Source organism: Hordeum vulgare, chromosome 6H (assembly GCF_904849725.1).
Source record: "Hordeum vulgare subsp. vulgare chromosome 6H, MorexV3_pseudomolecules_assembly, whole genome shotgun sequence".
Lineage (NCBI taxonomy): Eukaryota > Viridiplantae > Streptophyta > Magnoliopsida > Poales > Poaceae > Hordeum > Hordeum vulgare.
In genome coordinates, this window is record NC_058523.1 from 12,904,058 (window position 1) to 12,917,607 (window position 13,550).

The following is a 13,550-nucleotide window of genomic DNA, read 5'->3' on the forward strand; positions in this document are numbered from 1 at the left end:
ACCGTGGATTCAAAAATTGTTAATCTTGTATTTGAAAATTGTTAATCAAGCAGTTAAAAAATGTTAAATATGTATAGAAAAAAGTTGACCAGGTATTCCAAAAGTGTTGACCTTGTATTTGAAAAAAATATATATAACATTGAAAACCAGGAGGAAACAAAAAGAAACCAATGAAAAACAAGAAAGAAAGAAATAAAAATCAAATAAAAGCAAAGAAAAGAACAAAAATGAGTGAAAACAAAGAAAAAACGAAGAAAATGGTGAAAAAAACAGAAAAGAAAAAACTAGTTGAAAAATCGGCTCTTCTACATCAAGTAGGTCGGACGAAATCATTATTCTGACCTTCACAACGATCTTTATTACAAACTGAACTCGACATAAAAGTATTTCACGACGTGACCCTTTTGGCAACGCTATAGCCCGTGGCGTTATTGCTCAACATAGAAACGCCGAGTTAGATAGTGTTTTTGTCCTTGTCCACTGTGAGACCGAGCACGCGTAGACGACTGGCCAGACACGCTTTGCTAGATGCCGTTTTTAAAACGCCATTGACCCTGGTGTTTTATGTAGGGCAGCAACGCCAAAAGACTTGGCATTTCTATGTTGTTTGGAAACACCATGACCTTTTGCGTTGTTGTGCTAGATAGAAACACTAGGGTTAGTGGTGTCTCTAGAAACGGGATCTAGCTCGGTGTTTCTGGCATGTCACGTACACGTGCTCGGTCTGGGAGTGGACAAGGGAAGAAACACTATCTAGCTTGGCATTTCTATGTTGGGCAGTAACGCCACGGGCTATGACGTCGCCTAAAAGGTCAGATTTTCTTATCGAGTTCAGTTTGTAACAAAAATTACTGAAAAGGTCAAAACAATGATTTCAGCCAAGTAGGTCGTCCCATGTTGTGTCAGCACGAACTCGACACTGACTTAGTGGCCTGCATCGCAAAAAAAACATCCAGAAGACTCGAGGCTTCGATCCTTAAGTGCACCTTTTTTCGGCTTCGATCCTTAAGTGCACCTTTTTTCTTAACTATTTTCTTTTAACTCAGCTCTAATGGACTGGCCCATTCAGGCGAGATATCGCATTATTTGAGGAGCGCTAGATACAACACTCACGCGGGTTCATGGCCACACCATGTTGTGTGAAATAAATATGCGTGTGTTCCCACAAAAAAAATGAAGCATATTATACTAAGTTTTCATGCATTGCAACAGTGTTCATTGTATCTTTTCTTATCTATTTTTAGTTCTTATTTTATTATTTTTCTTAGATTTCTTCTTTATTTCAATATACTACTTTATTTTTAAAAACTATTTTTCTCTTTTGTTTTCTTATGCTTAGGATATTTTTTTCTTGCATTTTAAAAAAGTTCAGATTGTATTAAAGAAATGACATCATTTTTTTCAACAATATTTATCATGCCTTCAAAAAAATTAATATTACAAATTATAATTGCTCATAATTTCAAATTTTCAAAATGATGGTTAATTTTGAAAATGTCGATTTTGTATTTAACAAATTACCATCATGTATTACTGGAAAATATATACCATCAATATAAAAATATTCATGGTGATCATATATTTCAAAAATGTAAACACTTTCCAAAATTAATTTATATTTTATTTAATAAAAAATCATCTTCTTCTGTAAAATCCATCTTCTTCTGTATAATATTTAAATTTTATTTAATAAAACATTAATATTTAAATAAAAATGTAAACATTTTCGAAAATTAGATGATTATTCATTTTAAATATAAGAAGTATTTCTAAAATAGGAAAATAATCAATGGCCAGCTGAATATATTTTTATTGCAGGAACCCTTTTTAAATAATACATATTTATGAAATACACATTAAACCAATTTTAATATTTGATAAAGATTTTAGTATTACACTCTAAGCATATTAAATTACACGATAATTGTTTAAGTGTGAAAGAATAGTTTCTTAATAAACTATGGACACCTTTTAGAACGCATGATCAATATTTTGCAATACTCCACAAACAATTTTCAAACAATGTTTGCACATTGTTTATACGTTGTCAACTTTTTTTATCATTTCAAAGTATAAATGGGAATGGGGAAACTAAAAAGGGAAAAAAGGGAACCATAGAGCCATAGATTTTCCCTTTTGAAATTACAAATTCTTTTTTTATACATAATAAATAGTTAGGATAAGCAAACTTTACATAGTACCTCCAGCGAGGTGAGAAAAAAATGTACAACCATAGTAGCTATTTACCTATGGGACCAGAGAAAACCCGTAAGGTAATGCATGCTTCCTAGGCAGAGGCGAGACACATGCTCCTCTCTAGCTACAAACAACGTATTGATACCTTGCCTATTGCGAGACGGTTCTTTTGGAGGAGCGGTTTTAGGAACCTTTGGTTCTACCGGTTTAGAAGCTTCAGTGCTGTTTTTCTGTTTCTTTTTTGTGTCAGCTTTCATCTGGTTTTTTCAATATTTAGTTCTTTTTCTGTTTTCAATCAGTTTTCTTCGTATTTTTATTTTTATTCCTTTATTTTTAATGCATGTCTACTTTATTTACATACATGTTGTACATTTGTCTATACATATGAGATCATTTTTTACACACGTTAATTTTTTTTGAAATATATGATGACTATTTTTTTAAATAATTTCTTTGAAGAAATATTTTAATGTATGTTACAAATTAAAATAGACATTGACTATATTCCTGATTTATAGTAAACATTTCTTCCAAGCTACATGGCCTTGTTTTGTATTGTATAAATAATTTTTAAAATACTACAAATATATTTTTGAAAAACGTGGACATTTCTCCAATGTCATGTGCATTCTTTAAATCGTATGATACTTTTTTGTAATAATGAACACATTTTTTACAATGCATAATGTCTTAGAAATAGCTTATGAATATGGTTTTGAAACTTTGCAACATTTTTAAAATGTAACATTCATTTCTTGAATACTACCACCATTTTTTTAAGTTGTGCATTTTTAAATATCGCATGAACATCTTAAGAAAGCGCTAACAAACTTTTTAAGTATCGTACTTAAAAATTTCAGACATATAAGTTTTTTTACGCCAACAAAGCTGATGCTTATTGATCAATAAGATAGTACATTACAATGCAGTGAATATCGGGTGGCTGGCTAAGCCAGATATTTCCACTGACATCTAGATTAAGAGCGAACTTGGGCTGTTTCATGGAATGGAGCTCCTTTTTTGTTTTTAAAGAAAAGTTTCAACTTTCAGATATGTACACATATTTGTAACAAGTACCAATTTTTAGAAAATTTATTATGAACTAAAAAAGTTTCAATTTTGAAAAACTTCAGTATTTCAAAATAAGTTTACGATTTTGTTAAACATTCCTAGAATGCAAAAAATATTCATCGTTTGAAGAAAAAGACATTAATGCATGTTACAAATTTAAATAGACATTTAGCATTTTTTTCAAATGCCACTGGCCTATTTTTGAAATGCGCAAAGTTTTTTTTTCAAATTTTACATACATTATTCATAACGTATGATACTTTTCATGAGTTATGAAAATATTTTTGCATTGAATAATGATTAATAAAATATATTTGAAGCTTGAAAAAAATGTTAAAATGTTACTATCATTTTTTGAATTGTATAAACATTTTTGTGAAGTTGTGTAAACATATTTAAAAACACTGCATCAACATTTTAAGAATGTAGTAATGTTTTTATCTTATTTTAATATCGTACTTGCAATTTTCAGAAATATAAGTTTTTCTAGGCCGACAAAGCTCACTTTATTGATCAATACGAGAGTTCGTTACAATGCATTGAATATTGGATGTCTCGCTAAGGTAGATATTTCTGCTGACATCTAAATTGTGAGCAAACTTCTGGAGGCTATGTGATGCGTCAGAGCAACAGAACAAGCAACAAAATAAGGGACCATAAATCGGGAGCTTTTCTTTCCCGACCTATGTGGTTTAAAGCGAGCGAACATGCGAACCTGGGCTGTCCCATGTGAGTGGCGCTCCTTTTTCGTTTTTTCTTTTCTTCTTCCTTTTTTTCTACTTATTTTTAAAAATATTGAGGACTTAAAAAATATGGACTTTATAAAACGTTCACATACTTGAACAAGTTTCAAACTGAAAATTTGTATTCACAATTGAAAAAATGTTCCAATTTTGAAAACATAAGAATTTCAAAAACTGTTTATGAATTTGAAAAACATGATTTTATAATATTTTAGATTTTATTAAATGATTAATACCAAATTTAAAGATTTTTTAAAAAAAGTCATTTTATAAAATAATCTGGAGTTTTAACAATCTTGGTTAAATATATAAAAGAATTACATGATTTGAAAAAAGTATTCGATTTAAGTATGCTTGCTAATTCAAAGTTTTAAAAATTCTAAAAATATGCTAGGAATTCAAATTAAGTTCCCAAACTATAAAAAGACATGAATTCAGAAAACATTGCAGAATTTAAAAATTGTTTCAGAATTCAAATTTTGTTCCAATAAGGAAGATAAAATAACAAATAAGTAAATTAGTAACGCGTAACTGTCTAGTTGGCTTGGCAGCAGCGATTACTCGGTTAATTGGCCGATTAACTGGAATAATCAGGAGATCACTGAGGGAACTTTTAACGTATACCTAGATTCTTTGATGTATTATACCATACTTCCATGGTTCTAGCTATGTAATATACAAAAATATCCTATGGTATGCATATAAAAGCATAAGGTAAAATTGATAATCCTTATGCATCTAAACGTACAATATCTCAAAATTCAAAAATGCGAGTATACTTTTAAACTTGTCAACATACTTGCCAAAATAGAACCACAAACTATGCAACAAATAATAACCCAAAGCAATCATTCCATGCACTAATCTACAAATTTGTAATTCTTAATCTACTAATCCTTGAATGCTGGATTCCCCGATTAGATAGGGGAACAAGATGATAGTACCTTGCTTGTTGGCGACGCCATGGAGCAAGGGGTTGGGGAGCAGTCAACGGGTCAGGCAATGGGAAGCAGCCCTCGAGAGAGGATGGGGAGTAGCCGACATGAGGGGACGGGGGTCCATGCATGCAACTAGAGCGATGGAGATGTTGGAGATTTAGTATAGTGGTTAGCATCGGCGAGGATCTGGAAAGACACCACCTAGGATGGGAGGGGATGAAAGGAGCATGAAGAGGTGGGAGGAGGTATTAAACCTAGCTATTGAGGAGCGTGGAGGGGGATGAGACGGTGTATGGACCAAAAAATTAGGCTTTGTTTGCCCACCAGTTAGTGGGCTAGTAGCGATTAATCGACCTGACAATCAATTAATCGTCTTGACTGATAAACCAATTAATAGGGGAACTTTTTGTTTTTCGCACTCTAGCTTTTGCCCACTTTGCTTATGTCACACTAGAATTTGACATTTCATTTTTGTCACTCTTAGCTTTTGACAATACATCACAAATGCTATTCTGTGACAAAAGCAATACTTTTCATTTCATTTTTACCAGTCTTAGCTTTTGACAATGTATTACAACTGTCACTCTGCAATTATTGTTTTTGCCATGGAATGGCAATGGTGATGTATTTTTAAAAGCTAAGGTTTGCAAAAATGAAATGTCAAATTCTGGAGTGGCATAAGCAAAGGGGGCAAAAACTGGAGTGGCAAAAACAAAGTTCTCCCAATTAATAGGCCTGACAAGTTAACACAATGAATATGTGTGATTCGATTCGACTACCCAACGAGTAGTGATTAATTTACAAGTTAATTAAGTAATTGGACGAATTCGTGAACAATGAAAAATAAATAGAAATGTGCAATAGAAAAATGAAAGAATTGCTAGAAACATAGAAATAGGAAAAGTGGAAACCTGGTTCAAGGAAACGTATAGAATCTTATAAATTCTGTTTGTAAAATACACATGAAAAAAGTATATAATGGGATGGCCCATGTAGCATGGGTACGCTCGCAGTGGCATCCGTCGACCAATGCGCTAAATAGGATCTGCTTTTGCGAGGAGCTTATCGTCGTTTTTTCCCCAACTCCGATTTGCAGTCTTATGCGTCTGTTATTGTGTAATCCGCAAACCGGCGCACAACATACCTCGATCTTGGGGCTGCCCCTATTTTTCCTTTATTTTGGTTTAACCTACCAAAAAGGTGTGCACAAGGTGTTCAAACTCCTGACCTCCTCTTTGAGTATATACTGCTCAAACCAACCAGCACACCTCGCTTCTTGTGACTACTTACTTCCTTTTTCTTTTGTTCGTGGAGGCTCCTTCACTGTTTTTTTTCGATGGTACTTATACGGCTTTTTTCTTTTTTTTTCGCTTTGTCTCAAATTCGTGAAAGTTTTTTAAATTCAAAACTTATTTTTCCATTTCATGAACCTTTATACAAAACTCGGGTACTTTTTCACAAATTTATCAACTTTTTTAAAATCCATGAAACCTTTTCAATTTTACATTTTTGCCAAATCATGGAACTTTTTCAAAATCCATGAATTGGTTTTCGAAATTTATGACTTTTGTTTCAAGTCCGTGGGTGTTTTTTTAATAAATGATGATTATTCTCAAATTCATGATTTTTTTAATATCATGAACCTAAATGCTAACTCCTTTATTTTGAAGAACAGTAGTACATACCGTAGGAAGCATGTTTTATAGTGGACTAAAATGATTTATTTTGCAGAGATCAGTTGATGATGCGAGGAAACTAATGATAGCGCAACTTATTTTTTCTGAAAAGAACACCCTTGGAGAAATGGAAGACAAAATTATTAGGATTGCAAGGAGGAAGAAATAGATGACACCGGAGAAGATTCACGCGTGTTTGAGTTTACTACGGGATTAGATTATTTTAGTGATTTTCGTATTCTTTTTGAAAATTTTGTAAGAGACATATATATTTTCCACATATACTTTATGATATTTGTGTTTAAATATTTTATACGTAATGGTAATTGTCTTGTTGTTGTTGAAAATACTATAAATTTTGCTATCTGGTTATCTCATTATAATGTGTTTAAGCCGACGGTCGATAAACACGTCATGACGTCGGTGCATGCAGTCGGCCGCGCGGGCGGGGGTCAACTGCGCCCGCGTGGCGTAGGTGAATGCAGTCGGCCCCGCAGTCGGGGATCAACTGCTCCGTCGGTGCATGTTGTCGGTCGAGCGGGCGCACAGTTTTTTGCACGATGGATATAGCGTCGTGGGCCGGCTCAAGTGAGACGACGGGCGTGCGAAACCGGCGACGCGACGTTTTTAGTCCCACCCCGCCGGCCGAAGGGCGCGACGGCCTGTTTATATACCCCGCGGCCTCGACGTTGCTGAACGTTGTGTACATGGCCATCGGTCGGTCGCGACGCACTAACCGACGTCGGTACAAAACACAAGCCCCGTCGCCGCGACGCAGTAACCAACGTGCATACTTTTTGCATGAAAAAAACAGCACAAGCGATGGCGGCTGAAGTGCACATTAGTATTGTCTTATACATATTGTCTTATGTAACAAAATAGTATTATACATATAAAAAAGTCTCATACGTTTTCATAACGCGAATACAAAGAAAAGCATTGTCTTCCATATTATTGAATAAAGTAACTCTTGTGCTTTGTATAAATGAATGAAGTAAAACACTTGCAATAACACCGTTTTTGTCTTCAAGCCCGGTTACTGTATGAAATAAGTTATAGATTGTAAGAATAATTACCGAAACAAAACAATATAAGTAAAATAAACAAACGAAACCACATACTAATACATACTCTAGATTCTGGTTACAAGTGGCTTTGTTATGACCTGAAAGTTTGCATAGTCTACGTAGACGTCCGCTTTTCTCATCAAATGATTTTGGTCTTCCATTTTTAGTCACCTCGGGACCATTCTTACCATGACCTCTACTATTCTGCTTAGGTGCCCCTTTGGTGGACACATTCACTGGATCACGAATAAGAATATGATTCTGCTTAGGCTGAAATTCATAATTACTCACAAATCTTTGCTGACTAGGTTCTTCATTATCCAAGATGTCCTTACTCGTTATAATTTCTTCCATTGCTGCCAGCATCTTGTCGAATAAGAATGGATATGAGAAGCTTCTGCAGATACAATGCTCAACTTACTATATCTAGCTCTGGCCTCAGTACTCGTCCAACCCCATGAAACAGATCGCCGGTGCGCTTCACGGGCAATCCAGATCTTGCTTTCTTTGTGAACCATCGCAGGATACAACTCTTAGGTATTGCAGGTAAGTTGAGTGCATTCAAAACATGAAGGATATGTTTGCAAGGAAGGCCTTTGCGAGTCATACTTCGACAACTGCACTTTATAGTTTCTGCGGAGTTACCTGGTGCGTAGTCCACAGTAAACCTATGATCCCTGTTATTTTTCCACGCAACCACAAATCTGTGACTGTCGGCTCCTCTTAATCTATCAATTACCTCAAGCTGACGTACCTTCTTTAAATCTTTCTGGAAGATGTAAAAGTTTGCCTTCGTGAATGCTTTGGCAGCGAACACCTCAATGGTCTTACACTCAGTCAATGCTACTGGTAGAGTCTGTGAGGCAACACAATCGTCGTGCGATTCATTCCCGCGGAGGCGCATGATGCAATTCTCATAGTGTACAATCATGTCAACAATTGTCATACCGTAGTCAAGATATAGGTGTAGGCATGAGTTCATGCTCTCGCTCCTCTAATTACTCCTGTACATAGCCATGTTTTTGTTTTCTCCGTCTGTCATTTCTGAACAAACGCAGCCCATCTCTCCTCGAAAACTGTATGTATGGTGGCGTAGTACAGGAGTGACCTGAATTCCTTCAATGACTTGTGGTGGAGGTGTTTCTGCATGTTCTTTTCAATATGCCATGAACATAGACGATGCCACACGTCAGAAAGCACCTTCCTGATAGCCCTTATCATCGCTGCACCTCCATCAGTAATTACTGACCGGGGCTTCCGAGAAATCGCTGCATCTTCATCAATAAAAGATATCGTATGAAATCAAGGTAGGGCGTCCGAGACCTCGCCCTACCGAATCCCTCGCCTGTGGTCAGCATAGCTGTGGTGTTACGAGCGCCATGGCTAGATGCTGCAATCAGCGACAAAAAAAATGTTGCAAGCAGTTCTGCAAGCAACGACAATAGACGCTACAATGGTTTTGACTACATGCAGCGACCATCAATAGTGGATGCTGCAACCAGTGGGACGACGTGATACAATCAATGAGAGCAGATGTCGTGTCCGGTGAGATGACATTCTACAAGAAGCAAGACAGATGTTGCAACCGGTAGGGAAGATACATTGCAAATGGTGGGACAAAATGTAGCAAGGTTCTTTGGACAATGCTCAATTCGGCGCAAATCTCCCTGCAGAGTTCTAATTTGAACTACTAAAGTGTCATATATTATGGTATGAAGGGAGCAACAGCTATGTAATCCACTGATGAGTTTTTGCAAGCCCGATCAAGAAATATGTATATGACACGCATAATTGGTTTTATTGAATTAGGATTGCAGCTTCAGATCACCAAGTACTACTACTTATGTTTTTTTTTCTTTTCTATTCTTCTTCAGGTCTGAATTTGATGGCATCCTTCCACCCTAATTAGGTTTCAGTTCAGAATGCCACTGAATGAGACCCTTGAGCAGCGCCATGGCAGCCAGCTTGTCTAGATTCTTGTTGGTGTCACGGCACGCGAACGACTGCACGCAATTCGGGCACCCGTCCGAGTTACCGCATCCGCACGCCGACACGAGCTCCAACGCCACCGCCAGGAGGTCTCTGAAGAGCATCCTCGCTTGCGCCGCCAACCCAATGCCCCCAGGGTGCTTGTCATACATCAAGATCCTATTGGGGACTACGACGACGATGCCCGCCTCGTCGCACTTGCGCGTCTCCTGCGGATCCACGCACTCCATGTCGAGATCGCCGGAGTCGCACATCATGTGCAGCGGCAGAATGCTGAGGATCGCGTGCGCGACGCCGTTTAACTCGCCCCGGAACCACAACTTGCTCTGCTCCATCGACGCCCGGAGAGGAGCAGGCGGCGGCCAGGCGCACGGTGGTGCTGCGGCCGTCCAGGGACCGCACGGGGATCTCGTCGTGTTTAACTTTTATTCGAGAAATCATTTTTTGAAATGAAAAATACATTATGAAAAAAACAAAAATGGAGTGGCGCCCATGTTTATTCTGAGGATCAATGTCGCGGCTTTATTTAATCAATAAACGTTCGGAATCTCATCTCAAATTACATCAAGCACGCAATCCGGGGTGACCCCCAACCAAACCTTACTTATTTCATTTCCAACACCTACTCTAGCTAGCCTATATATTCGCAACAACATTAGCGGAACCACGAACCCATGAAACTCTGAATTCAGAGAACGATTCAAGCAACACTTTGATTTCCAGAATCCATGGACCAACAACCGACATGTCATTCCCAGGATTATTCAGCATATGCACAACACCTTGAGAGTCCAGCTCAACCTGAACCTTCTCGGCGTTGATCTCCTGCGCCATTTTCGTAATCCATTGCCCCGTCGTCCCCGACGAACCTCATCCTCTCGGCAAACTCCGAGCACCGGATGATCTCGACGCAGATCTCGGGCCACCTTGAGCGGTCGGGGAACCTCTCCCGCACCACACGCACCATCTCCGCCCTGGCCTCCAGAGTCGATGATTCCACCCATGGCAGCTCTATCGATGGAAATGGCCACTGCGGCGCCGTCAACGGCTCTGGTAGCGGTTCCTCCGCCGTCGGAGGGAGAGCTGGCGGCGGCGCCACCATATGCGGGGGGCGTGCTCACCTCAATCTCGCCTTGCGCCCTCCAACCATCTCGAACTAGACGAACTGGGGGAGAAGAGAGAGCGCACGGTATGTCGAGTATGCGAGAGGGTGCGGTAGGTGGCTGCGAGATGGGCGCGAGCCCCTTGATGGCCGAGGAATCGCCATTAATGAGAGTAGGTGGGGCGCTGGCAATCGCCACGCACGGGGGTAGTGGGGCGTCGATCCGGTCATCGTCGAGGTGTGTTCTATAACTATAAGCATCCTCCTCCTCCCGTTTTCAGCCACTCGAATAAGAGCACACCCGCTACGCTACGCTACCGTGATTCTTTTCTTTTCCTTTAAAATATTTACTCATGTATGCTCATGTACACAAGGACAATGTGCTCGATCGCCTCCTAAGTCTATTGGACGCACGGTCATCGGCGAGCCCATTCCAAAGAAGAAGAAGAAAAGATGCTATATCCAAGCAAACTTAATTAATTATCATCTAGATTCTCCCAGCAAACTTTGGGCTTGAATCCGAAATAAGATACACACCTTACTTGCAAACACCGGCACCAGTCAGCATCCATCCATGCATCACATGGCCAACTAAGCTAGCAGCTAGCAGCCTAACAATTAGCTTAGGTTCTAACTTGCACACCAATGAGAAGCTTATAGCTAGCCCTTAACCTTCTCATCCAATGACGTGCCCACCCCCTGTGACCGATCCATCAATCAATAAACTCCAAGGAAACAACCGGTCGACCGAATCCACGCGTGGCGATTGTTTGGTTCCATTCACTAACCAGAGCAAGCAAGCAGACAAGTGGAGATCTACAAAAGGTATATGAATTAGACAGCGCACCGTGCTCAACTGAACTGACGTGTTCGGTTGCTGATCAGTCGATCCCTCTGGCCATCGATCACCAGCTCTCCAGCGTTCATGCAAGTGAAGATAAAGTATACTACTACTACTAGATACGTGCACCAACTTTAGATTCCTACTGATCACTGGGCACTCCAGCTTAGCTTAGCTTAGCTAGGCCAGCCAGAAGAACATCGATGCATGTGCCGATTCTCCAGCAGGCTTATATATGCATGCATCGATGCATGTGGCGAGCAGGCGTAAACTATTCCCGGCCGGCGGCCGACTGTTTTGTTTGATTCCCGGCCGGAGGCCATCACCCTCTGCTTGATTAGCGCGGGAGGCGAGCCTAGATCCTCGTGGTCGGCCTCAGTCGGTCGACATGGATCAGTGTGCGTCCAGGGTGCTCCCGATCATCGACGAGGGGTCGGAGTCGGAGACCGGGTCGACGGAGGGTGTGGCGCCGGAGACGACGACGGGGAAGGCCGCCGCGGCCAGGGCCATCGCCGAGCGCAGGAGGGCGATCGTGGCGAGGATGAGGGAGCTGCTCCGGCGCGCCGTCGTGCAGTCGTCCTCGGGGCCGGCGACTCAGTCCAAGCTCCGCTCATCCACCGTGGCCACCGCCAAGAAGTGGAAGGTAATTGTTAGTAGTCCAAGCTTCGCATTTGAAGCTCGCATGGATCCGTGTTGATGAAAATATCTGTGAACTAAAGTCATATGATTGTTCGATTCCAGAGGGTGGTGACCTTCAAGAGCAGAGACCACCGGCGGCAGGCGGCCGTTCACGGCAACCGCGACGGCATGAGCTCGGCGTCGTCGGTGTCCAGCGCCAGCAGGAACAGCCTGAGCAGCCGGGACGCCGCATTCCCGCGCTCCCCTCCGCCGCCATTCGCCGCCGCCCACAAGATATGCTTCGAAGACATCATGGCGATGGAGCAGGATGCCCACTGGATCACCACGGATTCCGACTGTAAGCTCGCTCAGCTCAGTTGCACGCTCGTTTGATCTTCATAACTCTATGCGAGCGGTGTTGATTTTTAAATATATTTTTATGATGAACTTGCAGTCGTCGTGCTGGAGCTCTAGACGGTGGAGACGACGACGACGCGGCCGGCGGTGATCTCTCCGACGAGCAAATGAACGTACCTACCAAGTGGAGTGGATTCGTTGTAGGCCCGGCCCAAGCCTTGCAAAATCGTAAAGGCTGGTTTAATTTGCTTCTTCTTCTTCTTTTGAATTATTGTGCATTTGGTGTTTGACGGCTCAAAGAGCTAGGACAGATACTGTATTTTTGGAAGAAGGAATCATCTTTACATAACTTAATTATTACTGTAAACAGATTTGTAGTAATGCAAGCATACTAGGACCGCGCCACTTTAAAGATGAGATCAAATTAGAAAGGCTCAAGGTACCTTTGATAGAACTCACCTTTAAATTTCTCGGGATTCTTTTGGTACACGACTTCAGTGTTGGGTCGAATTGTCTGAACAAACATGATATGGCTTCCAAATGTTGGTGTACCATGTTCAAAGAAAATCATCATATATTTTGTCGTGCAATGATTGGGTAATGGTAGTGTTCGTAGATCACCTGAGGGTGAATGAAGTGAATTCATGCAATCCGAGATCAAAGCAGACAGGAGTTGAGATTAAGGGAATAATCACTTCACAAACATTTTTTTTAGAAGGAGGAAATGAGCCCCCGGCCTCTGCATCAATCGATGCATGCAGTCATCTTATTTAAAATAGTTTAAAATAGTGTCTCATGTCCACCAAGCTCTGCAGCTTGAAGTAAAAATGAAAACAAATATGATATGCAAAAAAAACCACATCCGGCATAGCTAAGAGCAGACTACTATGCCTATACACCTAGCCTATTAGTAGCATGCATGTCATCCAAATCGGTTGAAGATAACCCGTGC

At 40.3% G+C, this 13,550-nt stretch overlaps 1 protein-coding gene across 1 annotated transcript; it reads left to right on the top strand.

The window, feature by feature from the left end:
- The first annotated feature begins 11,784 nt into the window (after positions 1–11,784).
- On the top strand, positions 11,785–12,743 carry LOC123403893. The gene is made up of 3 exons (XM_045097805.1): positions 11,785–12,266; positions 12,365–12,599; positions 12,696–12,743. Exons 1-3 carry the CDS (start codon positions 12,012–12,014, stop codon positions 12,713–12,715), a joined length of 510 nt encoding a protein of 169 aa, XP_044953740.1. The 5' UTR covers positions 11,785–12,011; the 3' UTR covers positions 12,716–12,743.
- The last annotated feature ends 807 nt before the right edge of the window (positions 12,744–13,550 follow it).

Coding starts and splice junctions, on each gene's coding strand:
- LOC123403893 (XM_045097805.1), top strand. CDS start 12,012: ATGGATCAGTGTGCGTCCAGGGTGCTCCCGATCATCGACGAGGGGTCG. Junction 12,267..12,364: donor CCACCGCCAAGAAGTGGAAG/GTAATTGTTAGT, acceptor GTTCGATTCCAG/AGGGTGGTGACCTTCAAGAG. Junction 12,600..12,695: donor GATCACCACGGATTCCGACT/GTAAGCTCGCTC, acceptor ATGAACTTGCAG/TCGTCGTGCTGGAGCTCTAG.